General features: G+C 42.8%; 1 protein-coding gene across 4 annotated transcripts in view; it reads right to left on the reverse strand.

Annotated features, from left to right (window-relative positions):
- The window catches only part of DENND1A (DENN domain containing 1A), a 151,917-nt gene that overhangs the window by 59,495 nt on the left and 73,024 nt on the right, over positions 1-19,398 (reverse strand). For all 4 annotated transcript variants that reach the window (XM_021543691.2, XM_021543690.2, XM_077787932.1 and 1 more), the window contains exons 10-12: positions 16,960-17,060; positions 11,195-11,240; positions 2,551-2,652 (exon numbers count right to left, since the gene is read on the reverse strand). In XM_021543691.2, coding sequence (XP_021399366.2) covers positions 2,551-2,652; positions 11,195-11,240; positions 16,960-17,060 — 249 coding nt within the window. The remainder of the gene's footprint in view (positions 1-2,550; positions 2,653-11,194; positions 11,241-16,959; positions 17,061-19,398) is intronic.

Here is a 19,398-nt window from a genome sequence, read left to right on the forward strand (position 1 = left end):
TTAATATTGATTATTTTAAAAGGAAAGTTACTTCCCAGGGTGCTCTCATGCTGCCAGATTTCCAGCAATACATCAGAAGCAGAAGGTGAAGAAGGGGCAGGTTTTCACATTTCAAATAGTTAATCAGTAACACAGTAGTACAAATCTTGATTTTCCAGGGACATGACCTGACGACTTCAGAAGCCTGACAGGCAGCAGGTACTGCTGAGGTAAACGGGGGCAAAGGAAGAACTTGAGCTGACTCTGCTGGAACTGCCTCAATTCTGTCCAGCTCCTCTGCCACAAATTCTAGCTGGAAAGACCTTTCACTGGGTCCTGTATTTGTTTGGATCCTAAGAATTAAAGAATAAAGAAAGTTTATTCTTGATTTCCAAGAACCAGTTTAGGTAGCAACATCGCTATAATGAAACTCAAGAACAACTCACTACCCAAGGCTCTGAAATAATCATAAGACTTCTTTCACTTGATTTAAAAAGCAGTTCAAGAAGAGAGGGAAAACAGCTTTTAGAAATTTTCCACTGGATTAATTACCTGATGGTGAACGCACTGCAGAGAAGATGTTTTTGCTTACTGATGAATATAGATAGATTTAATTTAGCAAAATAAATTTTGTCTATTCAGCAGTGCATGAATTGCTCACTGCTCACATTAAGTAGCATAACTGGCAGAGTAGTTTGACATAACAGGCATTTATGATCAGGAAACTCTTGAAGGCATTTTTAGTTTCTCAGATCATAAATGCATCTACTTAGACTAAGACCAGTGGGGAGACACACTCCCAAAATCTCCCAGGGAAGCAAAAAGGAAAAAAAAAAAAAGAAGAGGAAAAAAAGTATAATGGATTGGCTTTAGCATCTCCCTGCTGAGATGAACAACTTGATCCACTTACAGTTCCAAACACATGATGCATGAAAGAACTGACAGAAATTCAATTTTTGCACAGCAGAGCAGCTGCTCTCTAGTGGTCAAAGCCAACTGTGGAACCGTGTGAAGGGAGAGACCTGGAGGAGGAACTGCTGCATCCAGGTAACTGCAACAATGCGCCACAGCTAAATCCCACATAAACCCCCAGCCCAAACATTAATTACACAACACAACACGACTCAACTTAAAGCTTTGTTGTGAAAAATATTAATCCCAGCTGTATTTATATAGCAGTTGTGAAAAAAAAATACCCCATATATGCTACTGGTGAGCCCTGCCAGTTAATTGAATTTGCTGGCAGCACTTCCTCTGCTCTGCTCTCAACATCCTCTGAGATAAAATGGAGCTCTTAAACAGACCTGTGGAAAACTGAATCAAGAAATTTGAACTAATAAAACACAACTCTCTACTGTTATAAAAGTGAAGTAAAAGTAAATAATGAAAGGAAGGAAGTCTCTTAAAATTTATTACATTCCAAAGCTTGAAGTTCTGTGTTTATTGGAGAAGTCTCTTCTGATGTTCTACAGTATGCCCACAACAGCTCCTTTAATGAAGTCTCATAAAATCTAATATAATACTTGATTGTTGACAAATCATATACATGTTTGAGGCCCCATGCTCACTGTATCCAGACATTTCTTACATAATTCCATGAAATTTACAGGTCTGTCATTCCCGGGTTGTGGATAATGGCACGAGCAGTGACCAGCTGGCAGATTTGGATGCTGGGAGTGAAATCAAAATGAAAAACTATATAATGCCAGAAAAAATAATGGAATCAACTTTTACAGACTACATGTTTGACTAAAGCCAAAATGTTCACAATCAAGATGGCCCTTTCCTCCCGAGCTCCCTGTTTTTGAAGAAGGAATCCCGTTGGAATGCCAGGGTGTCACAGCAGGAGGTACTGGGCACTCACTGTCACTGCAGCTTCTACTCACACACCAGCTTACGCTGAGCTCCCTGCACATCAATTCTGTTTCTCAACTGCACATAAAAATGTTCAAAACTGACTGTCAGCACAATATTCCCAACTAGCAAAGGAAATCCAGATTTCTCCCTGCCACGTTCTCCTAAACATCCATCGTCTGTCTTGAAAACAACTCCTGACACTGTCACTCCTCTGCTCTCCCCTCTCAGCTCCTTCAGTGGGGATGACTGCAGCATCCCATTAAATGTCAAGTATTTATACACTATTACTATCAAGTTATTAAAAACATGAAATAATTTAACAATAAAAATGGTGAATGAGAAAGAAATTCTAGCAGTAATTGAAGTGAATGTAAAGGCATCCATTTCATATCTGAGGATATAAAATGCACAAAATTCCTTAAAGCTCACCTGGAAACAGTCACAGGAAAAAAACTCACACAATTTCATTCGTAAACAGCAGTTAACTAAAGATGCAGGATTTCCAGCTCACGCGAGCATGAGCTGATTTTCACTGTGAGGCTTCAATGCACGTCTGCAAATGTTGAAGCAAACATTCCCCAGGACTTTGGGACAGCAAGAACTGAGGGAAAGCAGTTCAGTGCTACCAGGAGAGCTCCCAGCAAGAGCCCTCAGTGACAGGCAGCAGGAATTGCTGGCAGAACAGACCCCTTGGATAAGTCACTCCATACATACCACATCATTGGGGAGGCTCTGGAGGTCATCAAAAGGAGTTTCCAGTGTGTTGGTGTCTACGTTAAGGATCACCACATCTTCCAGGGCCATGCTTCTTACTTTCTATGGGAGCAAATTCAGGAAAAGGGAAAGGGAAATGTAAATATGGGAGATTAAAGGACATGCATAAAGGACACAAGTGATAGCAGAACAACATAGCACTACAGAACCTCCACCATTTTAAAAACAATCAATATTCCTGACTTCCTGTCATCATTTGTTTTATTTACTCATTTTACAATGCTAAAAAAATTAACCTTCAGTTGGCAGATGGAAGTTCTTAACAACATGCACATTGAAATTTGTCAAACCAGAGGGTCTGTGATTATTCAAGCAAAGATTTATTTCAAGCACCTCTATCAATGTTTGTCTTGGTGTCCTGTTTGCACATTTAACAGTTTCTAGTCAAGTCAGGATTTCAAGCAAATCTTTTTATAGCTGGAAATTCATTTAAATAACAATAAAGAGTGGATTTTCCAGGAGCTGAGAGTTGCATTAAGTCAGGGATGGGAACTGGTTTCTAAATTCCAGGTTGAATTCTGGAAGTCTAATAAAGATAAATTTACAACTGCATTTAAGTAAACTGGATGCTATAAGAGCCTAATCAGTAAATAATTAAAATGGAGAGGAAAAAACAAAGCTAAGAGAAATTTAATTCCACCATATCCTGGTTAGCAAGTCTGAAGTTTCTCTCCTGGTTCCATGAATTGAGGGAAGGGTTCTGATCTAGTCTGAAGTTCACATCTTCTGTAACATTAAAAATTAAAGAGAAAAGAAGAACCTCTTTCTCAAAAGAATGATCATCAATACCTGTGACTCTGAGTGTTTAAAGGTATCTGTGATCTAAGCAAATTTAAATATTGCCAAACTTGATTTCCCTGCTTAATCAACAAATGAGTCACTGATACCAAACATACCGAGAGCAGCATTTAAACACTTAACACTTCTTCCACTCCCAGGAGGCTTGAATTTTTTTATTTTTTTTTTCTGACTGACTAATCACACAGGTTTAATCTCCTTAAATAAAGCTTGAAAATTCAAAATCAGAAAAACTGGAATTATAGAAGATGGTAATTGAGGAAATTTCCCAGTGACACTGTAAAAAATGTTTAAGTACCTACCTACCTACATGCAGGACGAAATGGAAGTTACTGAGCAGGAAAATGAACAAAAACATACTCAATTTTTAATTAAGGTTTTGTGGGGTGAAGGGAATTGTTTCCTTTAAAAGAAAGGAACTCAAGTCCTAAAACAATGGCAAAGTTGAGCCTTAGGCAGCTAAATAATTACCCTCAGTTTTCAAGGCTCAGTCCTCTGTCTATAAAGCAAACTGCTGTGTACTTAGGGCTGAAAAAAACCCCAACAACAATAAAACTCACTTTGTAGACATTTAAGTTCAGGTCTTCATGAGACATTTCTTTAACTTAAATGGAAGAATATTACATTTAATGCTTTCCATATAAAGAGCCCCAGCACTGCCTGCCAAACCAGGTACTTTGCTTGCAGGAACCAAAGGTCACCCCGTTGGCTGCATCTGATAAACTCTAAAGCAATCCAGGAGCCTCGCTCCTTCTAGGAGTCCGGAAGCACCAGACAAACTGATTTGCTCCTTCCTGTTTCAGAAAATTAAAAATCTCACTTATACTCAGAGGAGTCGAAAAACCTCCAACAAAAAGGTCTTGCAAAGTACTTAACCAAAGCCAGAAGCTTGTCAGCCTCAGTGCTGGCAGGACAAGACAGAAGGAAGGAAAGCCTTCTGCTTGCTGCTGAAGAAGCAGCACATGCGTGGGGAACGAGCCTGGGGTGTTTCTGTACCTCTGGTGCTGAATCTGCACCTCCCCTTCAGCAAAATGTGGGCTTCTGTGAGCACAGAACAGGCTTGTGCCGAGCAGGGCTCAGCCAGGGGGGATAACCCAGAAGGATGCCCTCATGGTACAGGGACTCTAAATGCTGCCCAGTGGGATCACCCCACACCTGGCCCAGAAATCCTTGTATCCAAAGGGAGCTCCGCACCACCAAGAGCTTAACCTCACTGTAAAGATTTGCAATATTTGTACAAAGGCAGTGGATTTCCCTTGAGACCAGCACTCAAATTTAATAAAACACTGGAGACTGACTTGATTAATAGCATCTGTCTTGCAATGCATTCAAAAACATATAATTTTTGATGGTCCGATTGTGGCTCATTCTACAGAAATGCAGACTGACCTGCTCATCTTAATCCTCAGCTGGTTTTGTTATTTCTCCTGTCACCACCACCTTTGATAAAGCTAGTATCAGGCAGTTATAAGGACTTTTGTTAAATCATCACACGCTTCTTTCACTAAACCTGGTACCTAATCAGCCCAACCAACATGGAAATCACAGTATTTACTCTCTTGTTGGAAGTAAGTAAAAACTCTCATCATTCAACTGTGATACTCACATTAAACCCCACTGGATTCTGTGAATCACTAAAACATGCAGATCATTTTCCCCAGTACAGTTTGTGTGTTGTCATAATTTTCGGAAATGGGAAGGGACAGCCACAAGCCACACACGGCCCAGTCCGTATTTCACAACTTCCTGGAGAGCTAAACAAAATTTTACAAGTGATACCTGTGCAACAGACTGGACTGTATTCAGTAGTTCATATTTTGCTGAAAAGAAATGTGGATAAGCAAGGACCAAGAGGAAATATGAACATTACCGATTCCTTATCTCATTTTCCCACAGGTCAGGGATGTACTGAGTCAAAAGGAGAGACTCAGTGAAAATGTGCATCACATCTCACTCCTGCAAACCTTTCTTAACCATCCTTGCCCAATTACTTGTAGCCATAATTAATCACCTAAAATCCATCTAAATCAAACTAACATCTACACCTGCCTTTTATTTTAAATGTCTCTTTTTAAAAGAGTGGAGAGGTATGGAAAGCTGGTTTAACAAGCATACTGAACCCATTGTTTATGGCCTCTATAAACATGGCTTAGTAAGAATTACTGACTTAATCAGAGAGAACTTATCTCCTGGTGAAAAGAGCACTTTAAATTTCAGAAATGGCACCTTTACTGTGAAAATCTCTTAACTTTTCAAACAAACTCCGGGGGGCCTTAAACACCAGGTCCGTAAATAAGCGCAGTCCGGGTGCCTGCCCTGCTCACAGGCAGCCAAACACTTGAGTCATTTAAATCTTTTATGTGGAAGTTCACAAAAACACAGAAACCATATTCTAATAGAAGAATTAAGGGGTGCTCCTCCATCCCACTCTGGAAGCAGTATTCATCCGTAACAATAACACCGTTTACACTAAATGCTATTTTATCAGCACTGGCTACACTTGGCAGGTTCCTCATTTTCTGCCATAAAGGAATCCCAAGTTAAACTTCTTTCAGGTGAACAATTTTATTGAACAGTTTAATTTAAAACAAAAGAAAAAAAACCTCCATAACCATCAAACACCAGCACCCCCTGCCTTTCCTCTCACAAACCAGGTTTGCGTAACTTCACGGCTAAATTGCTGCCAAAACATAAACCAAGCTGATCATGAGGTTTTATAACCAGATACAAACGTGATCAGCATCTTTAAAAATGTTGTAACAGTAAAAGGGTGATACCTTCTACTGATTCTTTTGGAAAGGCAGAACTCCAAACAAAAACTAACACTCTAGCGAACCTCTGCACTAGGTTTGAAATTGTTAAGAAAATATGATTCACAACAAGTCTAAAATCCATTTGCTTAATGACTTGTCTCTACTGAATTAATAGTTTCCATTTATTTTCTTAAGGAAAACACCACAACGCTGCAGACAACAATGTGTCAATCTGGCTGCCAGAAGCAGGAAAGGCAGCGGATATAAAATTTTATTATTTCATGCCCCAAGAGCAGCCAGAAGGACTTAATGAAATCACGGCCAGATTTACAATCTGAAATGGCTATTCAGCAGACAGCTCTGCTTAAGCGGGATGTGCCCCCTGACCCCGGGGCCCTTTGATCCGGGCACAGCAGGTGGGCTGCCCCCCCAGCCCATCTCCCAGCCTTCCGCCCGGCACCCCGAGCCTCTACAGGTGATTCCCCAGATCCTTATCACAAGCAGCTGTTGCCAGCTGAGTGACAAACAGCACCCGTGCTGCCCCGGCGCTGTGACACGCGAGAAAAACCTCGCTGCTTCTGGGGAAGCTGCTTGGGACTGCAGGGCTTACCTTCTGAAAACTCACCCTCACACCATGGTTCTTACTTCCATTTCACCAATAACTAGATAAAAGACAATTCCATAAGTAATCTGCCATATTTCAAATGCATTTTTATCAATACTCCTGAAACCACGCACAGCCATATTGGGAATATTTGTGAGTGGCTAAACTGCATTTAGGGGTTTAAGGCCTGGATTTAAGTTAATCTATAACCCTTCATTAAAATCCTATGGAAAAGATGTACTTCCTCAGTTACAGGTAGAAAAAGCATTGATTTACTAAGTATAAATGGGTGGGAAAAGCTAATTAACGCTTCTCAGCCCAATCGAAAATATAATTAACAATTAACACTACCAGTGGCAGATGCCAGTGGTCGATGAATTCTCAGGGTGTGTTCTGGGAAGGGGACCCCCATGGCAGGGTCAGGCCTGAGCCCAAGCTCACAGAACCCGTGCTCAGGGCTCGTTAACTCAGTGCATGCTAATTGGGCTATGGTCACACTGGATGCCGAGCAGGGCGTGCTCACCCCGAGCAGGAGCAGGGGAATGTGCCCAAAAGTGCTCCCCAAATGCATGGGGAGGGCTCTGAGAGCCCCAGCTCCACTCCCCTGGCTGAACAGGAGACATTATCAACACCAGGTGAGATCAGCCTACCATGAGTCACACACCAGGAATTTCACTGAGCATTTCTTTCCTCACATGAACATTTTTACTAGTATCAGGTTGAAGTAAAACAAAAATCTACTCATATAGTTTTTATGATATACACCAGTGTCCTCTTTCCTTAGGAAAAAGGTCAGAAGAACATTCTGAAATGCAATGTGCAATTTCACACACAAATTCATCCTGGATAATCTTGCAAGAATTACAGTTCTGAAGTCCCAGAAAAGATCCTTGAATAACTGGAATATTAATTTTAAGAAGATACTGAATACTTTTCCAATGACTAATTCTAACTCTAAATGCTGGGTCTGTGGCCCAAACAGAGCAGGAAAGGGTGGATGTTCTCCTGAGTGGATCCCGGCACGCTGGAGTCGGCTGCCAGAGCTCCACATCTCAGAACCCAGCACAGCCATCCCCAGCAGTCAATCAAAACCACATGTGCCCGAATTCCAGCAGGGAGCTCCTAGGTCAAGGGCACTCCCCCTCCATCAGCACCATCACACTGATAACCTTCCTACACAAGCAGTTGCAGAAACAATCATTTTCTCTAACGAAACGTAAAAGGCTGCAACTAAGTTTGACACAGCTTCCGACACAAGGGCAATTTTATAGAATCCCAAGACTAAAACAGCCTAGAGTGCACAGGCAGAAAATAAGATATTGAAAGGGGTGTGTTCTTTTGATAGAGTTTCATTTTCCTATCTCATTATTTATCACTACTAAGTACTTATCTTCATCTAATATGAATTCAATTAGTTCCATAAGCATGTTCCATTATTCATGTGATAGCTCCAGCCTTGCTTATCCAACAGCTTATAAACTTTTAGCCTGCTTTGAAGTCACTTTATGGATTGCTAAATGGAAATCTTATAAAGAATGACTAACTAGGTGATGATAGAAAAGCTGAAAAATAAGAGCACAAAACACAGCTCTGTATTTTCTATCAAGGTTTTCCCCCATAAATCAGTTGGAGCCCTCTGACCTACAACAGGAGATTATCTTATCTCACTGGAGAACATTTCAGTCACAGCAAATTAGATTTAACAGTCAATGGATAGGCTTGATATTTTAATCATAAGAAAAATTTGTCATTTTCCATTAAAATAACGGTTCCTTCTACAGAGCCCCCCTGGAACACGGGAAACTGCAAACTAACTTTAAGGAACCAAACAGTTCAGGAAAGATCTGTCGACTGAGAGAGGCTGGATTTTGTTTAAAATCACCAATACTTCTGCTTCTTCCAGAGGCCACATTCCAACACTGGGATAGCAAAACCCACAGAAACAAGCCTAGAGGTAGAAAATAATTGTTTCCTATATCCCAAATCCCATCTTGGTTCCCTGGCAAGATGAGGCTGCCATTAATGCTGGCACAAGGAGGACAAATCCAAGCATGGGAGCTGCTGGGGCAGAGCCTGAGCCCAGACCTACCTGCAGCACTGCCTGGGCTCCACACCAGGGCAAGGTCCCACCTCAGCCCCAGTGCGAGTCTGGGAATGAACCCCTTATCCTGCCACTCAGATGTGTGTGCAACAGAACACTTCTGAAGTCCTGTTCGTGACACTGCAGCGTTTAGAGAAGAAGGGATACTGAATAATGGCAGTAGTTTGTAGTTCTAGTTTATAAAATTATTTTGATATGGAAAAGATAATATATTTTCAAACAAACACAACTGTCAGGTCACGAGAAAAAACATTGCTGTTGCAACTAGCATGTTATTCTAGACAAAAAACCACACGACTTTACATATGAAAGAAGGGACAAATAGAGTGAGCATTCAGCACCACAAACTAGAGGCAACCTAGTGTCCAGCTCATGTGACAAACATCACCTTCCCTTGCCCAGAACACAAAAATTCTGCACCAGACAGATCCAGCAGCCACTGTGGAATTTTATGTTATTTTGCAATGGAAAAAGCAGAGTTAGCTGCAAGATGCAGTTCTGTCTGTAACTGAATTTATCCATAAGAGCAGAGAAAACAGTTTGGTTTATTTATTTAATTTATTTGATAAGGCACTTTGAATAACTGTACTTTGCCAAAGTGTGTCTGTGTTCCAGAATCTCTGGCTATTCAAAAGCCAGACTGGATTTAGTACTAAACAGATTTTTTCACAAGTTACTAAAATGGATGAAAATTGGCTTCTCCAAGAACAACTCCTTTTTTTGAGTTTTTACAGATGGAGTTTGGAAGGCCCACAGAGCCCTGCAGTCTGAAACATGGAGACAAAGGAAGAGGCAATGGATTTATGGAGCAAGGCAGGAGCGAGACATCACACAAAGCAACTCCAAGGTGTAATTATTAAACTTCTTTTCTATATCCATTCCCAGGCCAACCACAGAGCTCACTGTGAGCACAAATATCTGTGAAAGCTGCCAAGTGTGTGTATGGAGATATTCTGCCATCCTCTACAAGCTTCTCTTCCACCTTTTACAGACACCACAATAATCACACCAATGATTGCCTGGGATGGATATAGGGCAGAAACTTTCTTGATCTATATGAAAAATACCTTTCTTCCTAGATACTCCCTCATTCCTGCCTGTGCAGTATCCAAGGGTGATTATGAGTAGCCCCTTGAACAGAAGCATATGATGTGCAAACAAATGTACGTGTTGACTTTTAAACTAATTGGTTATTCACAAACACATTGTACTGCAATTTTTTACTTGGTCTAGCAGTATAAAGGGAATAAAAAAAATCATCTGTGCCCAGGATGGTAAAAAGAAAAAAGACATCCTGTACATTTAAGCTATCTTTTCATGAAAAAACTGCCTTCTAAAATTACCTCCCATTAATGCTGGAAAAAGGGGGGATGTTACACAGGACACATAAACACACAGGGCATCATTATTACACACATTTGCCCTAGTGAAAGAGTATTTATCAGTATTCCCAGAAATTCCACATTTTTTCATGGACAATACAAGAGCAATTCCTTTATGTGATGTAAAGCCCAGCTCTCTGAACTGTTCTGTACCCTGAACAGGAAGGCTCCATTTCCACAGACAGGATCTAAAGCAGGGACACGGGTCCACTCATGACCAGGGGCACGTGCAGACCCAGCTCTCTGCCCCAGGGAGGCCGAGCTCCTGGGCAGGAATGCCTGTTCCACCACAGCACTCCTGGGGAAGGGGCACAGCCAGGAAGGATGAGCACTGCACAGGCACCTTAAGCCACTATCTTTTCTTGTCCCTCAGATACTTTTGAGGAAAGTCATCCACTGTTTCACCAGTACTGGAAGCAAAAGCAAATGTGCTATTTCCACTTTTAGAGTTTTTAAAAAAAAGTCACATGAATTACTGGGAATTGTTTATAGGAGAAGCTTTCTGTGAGGGCTGGTGCTCTGCCAGCTTTGTGTTAACATTAACTGCAAGTTCCTTCTTTTCAGATCTTTTGAACATTTAAAAAATTACAATCTGTCTGCAAAAGCCTAAAAGAGAACTGTAACTGTCAACATTGTGGTTTAATATCGACTCTGCCTTTGTGCTGGAGTCCAAGCAAGGCACTGAAGTGATTAAAGAAGCCCCAGGCTGGGGAGGGGAGCACGACGTGAGCTTGTCACGGCCGAGCTGAAGTGTGCCCGAGGAGCACCGCGGAGCAAACACGGCTCCTCAACGTTCAGTTATCATGTGTGCCTCACTCAATCCCCCAGCACTCCCAAATTAACAGCATTAGTGCATTTTTAAGCATATGAATGAATGTGTAATTGCTTGCAGAATCTGGCTCTAAATCATCCCACTATTTATAGTTTCAGAAATTGTGAGACTTACCTCCATCAAACTTAAGTGTATTCCAATGAGGTAGGGCATGGGGGCACTGTGGAGAGGAAAAGAAACACAGCTTTACATCCTCGTAACCCTGAATAACACACATGACTTATAAAATCAGCTACAGGAAAACACTGGGATACTGGATGAGGTTTTGCTTAAAAAATAATAGATAACATATATATAAACAAATCACATGTGAACAAAGTGCTAGCCTATATTTGAAAGATGTATTTTAGCATGCAACAGTCTCCCACTCCTGTAAGACTTCACTTTTACTTGACATCAGAATTTCTAAGTGACTGAGTTTAGGCAGGTACCTAAGGACAGCTATTAAACATAGACCTAACACTGGGGTCTTTTGTTAGAAACCAAACAAAACATGTTATTGCAATTTTAAAAACATACGCAGACTTTTCCAAAAGTATTCTTTCAAAAACTGGACCCTGTTGTAGTGTCAAGTGGTTAATTTAACATATACCCATCACCCAGTAATACAAGTTTTGAATCCTTTAAATGAGTCCAAACACATTTTAAGTCATTTAAGTATAAATCTAAGTATAAATCTTGACATGTTTTCATTTGTAAAAGAAAACATAAAAAATACTTTAGAAGATCCTGATGAACTCCAGAGTTCCTGGGACATCCACTGACACCAATATTCCCCTCAGGACAGAAAACTGAAATACCCCAAGGGCTCTTAGGCCAGGTTTTAGCCTCAGACACAGGCATGGCACCTTTGTTAGCCCAGTGGTTAAGGGGACACTGATCTCATGTCCCTTCCCTGACGTGAGCAGACCCCGAGGAGCAGCAGAGCCCCGACGGGAGCTGCCTCTCGTGTCCAGGATTTCCAGCACTGAGCTGCTCGCAGCCTCCCCCTCGCAATCAGAGCCATCAGCGAGGCTGCCAGAGCTGCTAATTGCAAATATGGCACATCCTGCCTGCGAAACGCAGCACACACAGACAGACACAACTTCTAAAATAGAGCCTCGGCTCGCTTTGGATACAGAAGCTCAAAGAGCTCATTTTCAATTTCAGATGAAAAAATGAGAGAAATGTCACTGTACTGCCTTGGATTAAAATATCTCCCATATTGCTGCTCTAAGCTGGTGCCTACTGCTCAGTAAGAGCAGTACAGTACTGAAAAAGCTCCTGAGACACCAGGCCAGCAAAAATCCCTGCTTCTCCTTTTCCTGAGAAATACCTTAGAAAATATATTTACTGATATGCATATTAATATTTATGTTGTTTATTAATACGCCCCCTCAAACTGCCACTCTGTAGGATGCTCTACCGAGGTGGAAACAGCCCCTGCAGTAGAAATTCCATGTGAAACCATTTTTTTTTCTTTTCTGAGACATTAAACACATGCAACTTCCACAACCCCTTCCCCGTTCTGGCACCTAGTCCCACGTCACTGCAATGAGTGCACCCCCAGAGCCCAGAGGGGCTGCTAGAGCACAGAATTATCCCGAATGTTCTGCTCCCTGGGAACCCCACAGCGGAAGTGGAACACGCACCCGTCCCGGGGCAGAAGGGCTGCCTGTGACACACCAGGGCTGCTCAGCTGAGCTCTGCCTTGTCACAGACTCTGACTTGTGGCAAATGCCACCTCCAGCTCCAGGGCCACAGCTCGGGAGCAGGGAGCAGGCAGGAATTTTGCCCTGAGAGGATGAAGCACTGCTCTGGCTCTGGCTGCACAACGGCCCCGAGCCGGGCTGGGCTGCCCCGGCCCCTCCGGTGCCACCGCCACCAATGTGCTTCCAATTAAGGACTTCCAGCAAGGCCCCAGCGTCAATCCCCCCGAACAAAGTCGGAACCGCGGCAGGAAGTCTTAAGCCTGCAAATGTCTCATCTAGTGGAAGCTCAGCTCATGTAATGAGAGGAAGCAGGAAGAGTGCAGTATTCCTGAAAACCAGCCATTTATTAACATCTCCAAACGTGGCAAGAAATGATATGGCTCAAGATACATGGATCAGCTTTGGATGCACAGGCTCATCTTTTCAATTTTGAAGTGACAAACATTACGTGTAACGGCAATACGGCACATAAAATAATTACAGGGACTGCATAAATAACCTCAATAAAATGTAATTCTGGCAAAGAGAATAAATATTTCCAATAAAATCCACCAGAGAGATTCTATTCTTCCATCATCACTCATCAATATGACCGAATAGGAAACACACCTAGAAGTAAATGCCCCAAGTTCACGTCAGGCTTCATAAATTGCTTTTATCACCACTTCTCTTGACCATGAGTTAATCATAGGCCATTATTTAAGTAGACCTTTAGCATCCTGTGCAGGGGAATGTGGTGTGTCCCCCCTTCCCCACCCAGGGCACACTGAAACCATCCTTCCTCACTGCCATTCAGGTCCTGAGACGTGAACACTCCAGCAGTTTTTAATATTTTATCAGGGTAGATTTGTACTTGCAAGACTTCCAAGGGAAGTTCAGCAAGACGCATCCCGTGTATAAAGGGCAGAAACACTCGGCACAACCTTTAATCCTTCTGGGAGCCCTGGCAGATTAAAGACTGCCCTTCAGAGCAGGCCTTCCCCACTGCTTGACACTTCATCAGTCCTGGGGCTTCTTACAGCCACAACTACTAATTACTCAAAGTTGTTTGCTGGCAGCCAATAGCCATTAAGTGCAAAATTAAGAAGTATCAGTTTCTACCACATGTATTTACTGCTCAAACAAAGTGCCTGCGTGAGCCCTTTGGAACAAAGAGAGGGGTCATTACTCCTCTTGTGCTATGTTGGCTCCCAAGGCAATCAGCCTTATTTATAATCAAATGAGTTATATAGGTAAATATCAAATCATTAAAGTAGCAATGCATAAGCATGAATATGGATTTTGGGGACATAATGGCTATATATTGCCCATTTATTACAGTTGCATTTTTACAATTTCTTTAATTCGTTTCCTTAGGCAAACTAGAGACCTCTTAATTATGCTCCCAAGAGGTGGGCAACTACTAATTGGAAGAGAAGCAGGTGAAATAGAGGGACATTTCTTCTTAAGTGAAAAAAGCCCAGCCTTAAAAAATACTGCAATTCACCAGGAAAGTAATGTAAAAGCCCAAGGATCTCCAAAAGGTTCCTATTTACAGCTACACAGAGATTTCACCATTTTGCTTCATTGTTCCAGGGAAATGGATGAGAGCACATTCACATCTTGCTCTACAAACATTGACTTAACGGGTGGCTGTTTCCCACAACTTGGTACTTCTCTCTCCAGGGCAGTCTCTTGATTTCTCTTCACATTTCTCAAAGAAATGCAACAGAATTCCACCGAAATTTATGGGGGTAATTGATGCAAATTAGAGATCTGACTGCATAAATTGGAACGATGCAGGGGACGCACAGCCCCGACACCAGGAGAGCAGCTACAAGAGGCTCCAGTGAGTGCCCAGGAGTGCCAGGCTCAATGTAATGCCCACAGAGAGCTCCCCAGCAGGAATTTTTGTTTCCCAGCAGCAGGAGGACTCCAGCTCCACCTCCACCTACTCAAGGAGCACATAGACTATATGCAGATTTAGAAAACAGGAGAAAGGGGGTTAAAAAAACTCCTGGAGAAAGGGCAAACTGCCCCAACAGAAGTGTTTCTTCAGCAGCTGTGCCAGGGTGCTCTCAGAATTTATTTATGTTGACTGCTAAGCTGTCTGTCTGATAGAAAAGACTGTTTTAATCACCCTACAAAATGCACTGTTTCTTCTGGTGACAAAGCTCTGGGGCTCAGCACACACTCAGCTGTGTCCCAGCTCAGCAAAGCCAGGCTTTTCTAAGGGCTCATTTTAAATACAAACACTGAGAGCAAGAAGGAAGCAAACAGACACAGTGGGAGTGGTTTTATACAGAAAACAAAGTGGGAAAAGTAGTGAGGAAAATTGATACACTGCTTCCTTCACATCACAAAATGCTTAAATTCCCAATAAAATAGATGGAGAAGATCTGGCCAAATTCAAATAGTTGTATGTGCCTGATTGTCGATGCTTGGTGGCAGCACTTCACTAACCAGGACTTGTGGCACCTGCTGGCATGTGCTCTAAGCAAACAAAACCCAACCAAACAACCCCAAACCAGCCAGCAGCAGTGCAGCTGTGCTTCTGCACTTCCTCTCTGGCTCTGTTGTCAAAGGAACAAGCAATTGTGCATTGAAGTATGGTCTCTAGTGAGAGTATTTTAGTCTCCTGCACCAAAAATGCTTCCCTGGGCTGAAAATACATTAAAGAGTGGTGCCTAATTAAAAAATAAAAATAAAGGATAGCACTCTTCCACTTGCTTCCTCTCCTGCCCCTTGTCCCAACAATCTAGATGACAGGACGAGGTGACTGAAGTCATTCCAGCTCCATGGAGGATCCACCAGCAGCACTGAGTCAGCACCCCCACTACAGAGCAAGTGCATTGAGAGCAAACATTTGGGAGACACAGCCTTTCAGCATTTTCAGTTCTGAGGGAAGGTACATCAGTGAGGAATGCAAGGGAATAGAAATATTAAGTTTAAGAAAACCCTTTCAAGAGGGAAATGGGAAGCAAAAGGCAAATAATCACAGGTAGAATATACTTTTTTCAAAAAACTTCCAAAGATCTCGAGTGACACACTCTATCCATCTTTCTGTGAGTCTCAAAAGAGCAAGAGAAGATTCAAAACATCACAGCAAAGTCAGTAAATGAGCACAGCCAACTGAATGAACAAGATACTCTGTATTCATAAGAACTGAAGAATTCTCATTGCTTCAAGTTCTGTTCCCATTTCAGTTCTCTAAAATTCTTATGTCATATTTGCAAAAGAAATAACCAGGCAATAATTAAAATTAAATGGAACTCTTCTATTTTAAATAATCTCAGGTCATTTTCCTTTAGAGGCAGACACCAGGAAGCAGAAATACTGCCTTAAAGCAGGAAGCAGGGAGCTGATTGCTTTGTCCTCCCAGGCAAAAATGACATCTCCAAGTTCACACGGTTACAAAATAGACAGTGGACTCTATTTTGGGAAATATTTTATGGCTCATAAATTGTTGCAAAATTGACTTACTCAAACAGTGGACGAGTGTGCAGCTACCTCTGCAATTAAAGTTCCTGGCTGGGTAAGGAAATTGGTTGTTGCCTTTGTGAGCTGCCTAGCAGTCTTACATCTTGAAATCATTCTTTGCACACAGCCTGGCTCCCTCCTGCCATGGCTGGGTGTTGGCCACCAAAGAATCCCCTCAGTGATGCTCAGTGACTCCTGGCTTTCTCTCCTGCCCCAGGGTTTGCTTTTTCACCCTCTGGGCGGGCTCCTGGCCCTGCCTTTGTCAGGAAGTCCATGAATAAGTGATCTCTGAAGGCAAAGCCTGTGCTGAGCAGCAGGTACCTGAGGGGAGCTGGGGCAGCCTCTCCAAGTGTTAATTACACGTGAGAAGCCCATTATCCAGGGAAAGGCACCTGCTGGCCCTGCAAATGACTGGGACCTGCCCTTCCTGCGCAGGGAGCCAGGGAAAGCTCATTTCCACAGGAGATAACTCCTTGGATTCCGCCCCCCGTTCCTGACACAGGCACACACGAGACTTAAATCAGCTGCACAGGAGCAAACTTCCTCTAAAGCTGCACAGTCTGGTTTCCAGGCCTCACTCAGTGCTGGTTGCACAGCTGGATGCCCAGGAGCAGCTGCACCAGGAGAGGGCTCAGCCCCACGCTAAAACACGTGCCCAGTGCTGTGGAGTGAGGACAGATTCTCCCCCCCAGAACACACACAGGGCTGCACACACAGACATGGCCTTACCAGCAGTAGTCCAGGAGATGTGGGGGCAGGACAGGGATGTAAACGTGCTGCCAGAACATGGGGTAGAGCATGGCTGCAGACCCATGGATGCAGGCAGTTAACTGAAAAACACAGAGAAACCGCAGTGTATGTGAGACAAACCCCAAGCTTCAAATGGTAAACTTGGAGGCAAGAAAGTAAAGAATCAATTCTGCTTTCCTATCAATGCTTTATTATAAAATACTGCTGACAAAAACAAGGGTCTCAGGGGGAGCAGGAGTGACTGCCATCTGCCTTTGAGAACAGCTGAGAACATGATTCACTCAACAAACCCAACCTGCAAAGAACACCCAGCATTGTATAAAGCAACAGAAACATGGAAATGAAAACACAAAGGGAAAGAGAAATAGTAATGGCAAATGTCCCAAACCTGGAAATTACCATCCATTAAATATCATTAAATTGCTCTGAAATTATAACACCAACTGAAAAAAAACATGGCATGCATTTCTTAAAACCACAGTACACTAAATTAAGTGATTAAATCTTGATGCATTAAAAGGGAATTTTATCTAATTGCCTTTCACCTCATCATTTGATCCATTGAATTGCTCAGTTATATTGTTAAAAACTCGTGCAGAAGAGTTTTGGTGTGACAGGTACTGAAATAGCAAAGGCAAGTGCCAGTGAAATCATGGGGAGAATCCTCACAGAGGAAATTACTGCTCTAAATCCTATTTCAAACAATAATTATTTATTTGGAGAAGAAGATGAGCAAGATATTTGTCACATTCACTACGGATATTAATATGGAGCAGGTGGTAATGCTCAATAAGCCAATCTCAGCAAAAGCTATAGGCAAAATACTGAAAAATACTGAAAAAAGAATATGAGCACACACACTCAGGGAAACAAATAAATCCAAGCACTCACACACAGACACATCCAAGGCAGACTCGGAGGTGACAGGGAAGAGTCACATCCACCCTGCCCACATTCCCAGGTCAGTGCCCTTTAATCTCCAGGGACACTCAGCTTGAGCACTACACCAAGCTGCACTTGTGAGAGATGCTCTGAACACAACTCTCAGCAAACCCTCCCAGCTCTGGGAAGGCAGGAGGAAATTGGGCAGGGCAGGGGGAAGGAGGGAGAGCACTGCTCACAAGTCCTGAGGAGACAAACTCTGTGTGACTGAGGTCCCTGTGTGCCCTGAAGGCGTCCAAGATCAAACCAAGCAAAGACAAATCATGACGTTAATTCTAGCACAGGTGGGGTATCCAAGTGCTCATGTGTTGCTCTAACTCCTCACCCTCAGAGCCCTGAGGCCAGTCAGACCCCAGCCAAGGAGTAAGAGGCTGTGTCAGAGCTCCCTGTGCCACAGCAGAAGTGGCACAGGAAGCTCTGCTCCAGGATCAAAGCAGTATCCGTGTCACAATGGGATTTTTCCCTTTGTGCTAGAACTCCAAAAACCACAGTAAAACCAAGGAAAGCAATACATCTCAGTATGATGGAGCCAGACAGAAACATCACCAAAATCCCCAAGTTTAAGTCATTTCAGAGCTTCATGAATGACACCTTCTAATGAGAGCCAGCATGCTGCTGCCCTGCTCCAGCCAGGAAACACCTTGGGGTGGCCACACTGCAGGTCCTGAAGGAGAACTCTGGATGCAAGGAGAACTCTGGTTTCACTGCTGCAGCAGCATGCTCCTACCAGCAGGTGAGCTTCTGCCAGGCACAGGGGACTTATCATTTTGGTTCGTATCTGGCTTTCCTTCAGGAGTTAGATCACAGAATATGTAATGAAATTTAACAGAAATAACTGTTTTAACATTTTGAGAAATTATCTGCATTTCTATTGGCAGAGAAGAACAAAATCCAATCAAACAGCTATAATTTCTCCACAGGTTCAGTACACATGGTTTATAAAATAGCTAACAAACACACCTTTCTTCAGTTACCTCTAAATCTTATTCAGCTTAAGGATATAAGGATATTTAAAATCAAAATGTGAATTTGAGATCATGTATTGTAGCACAGAATTCATTTCACCATAAAAGCCTTTCTACCCAGGGTGGTTTCATTTCCTCTCTCTTACCTGGTATTAAACTCAAGCCCTAAGTCTGAAGTGTGTCTCCCAAGGCTAACAGAAATGAACTGCAAACAGGTCCCTTCCACTTTTGCGTTAAAAAGCTAAAAGCTGCAAACAAAGGCAGCAGCCTGAGCAGCCCCCCAGGCTGGCTGCACTCGGGGACAGGGGGGGCTGGTTCCTTTCCAGGGACAAGGTCTTGGCACTGCCAAGCACAGGCTGGGAGCAGGGAATGTTCCTGGGCTGGAACGGCGAGCGGCAACTGCTGGCTCCGGCCCAGCTCCTCAAACCTGCCTTACACTGTCACTCCAATCTGCCTGCAGTTTATAGAGAAACTTGTAGGCTAAGAACACACACTATGAATACCCCTCCCT

This window comes from Lonchura striata, chromosome 22, assembly GCF_046129695.1.
Source record: "Lonchura striata isolate bLonStr1 chromosome 22, bLonStr1.mat, whole genome shotgun sequence".
Lineage (NCBI taxonomy): Eukaryota > Metazoa > Chordata > Aves > Passeriformes > Estrildidae > Lonchura > Lonchura striata.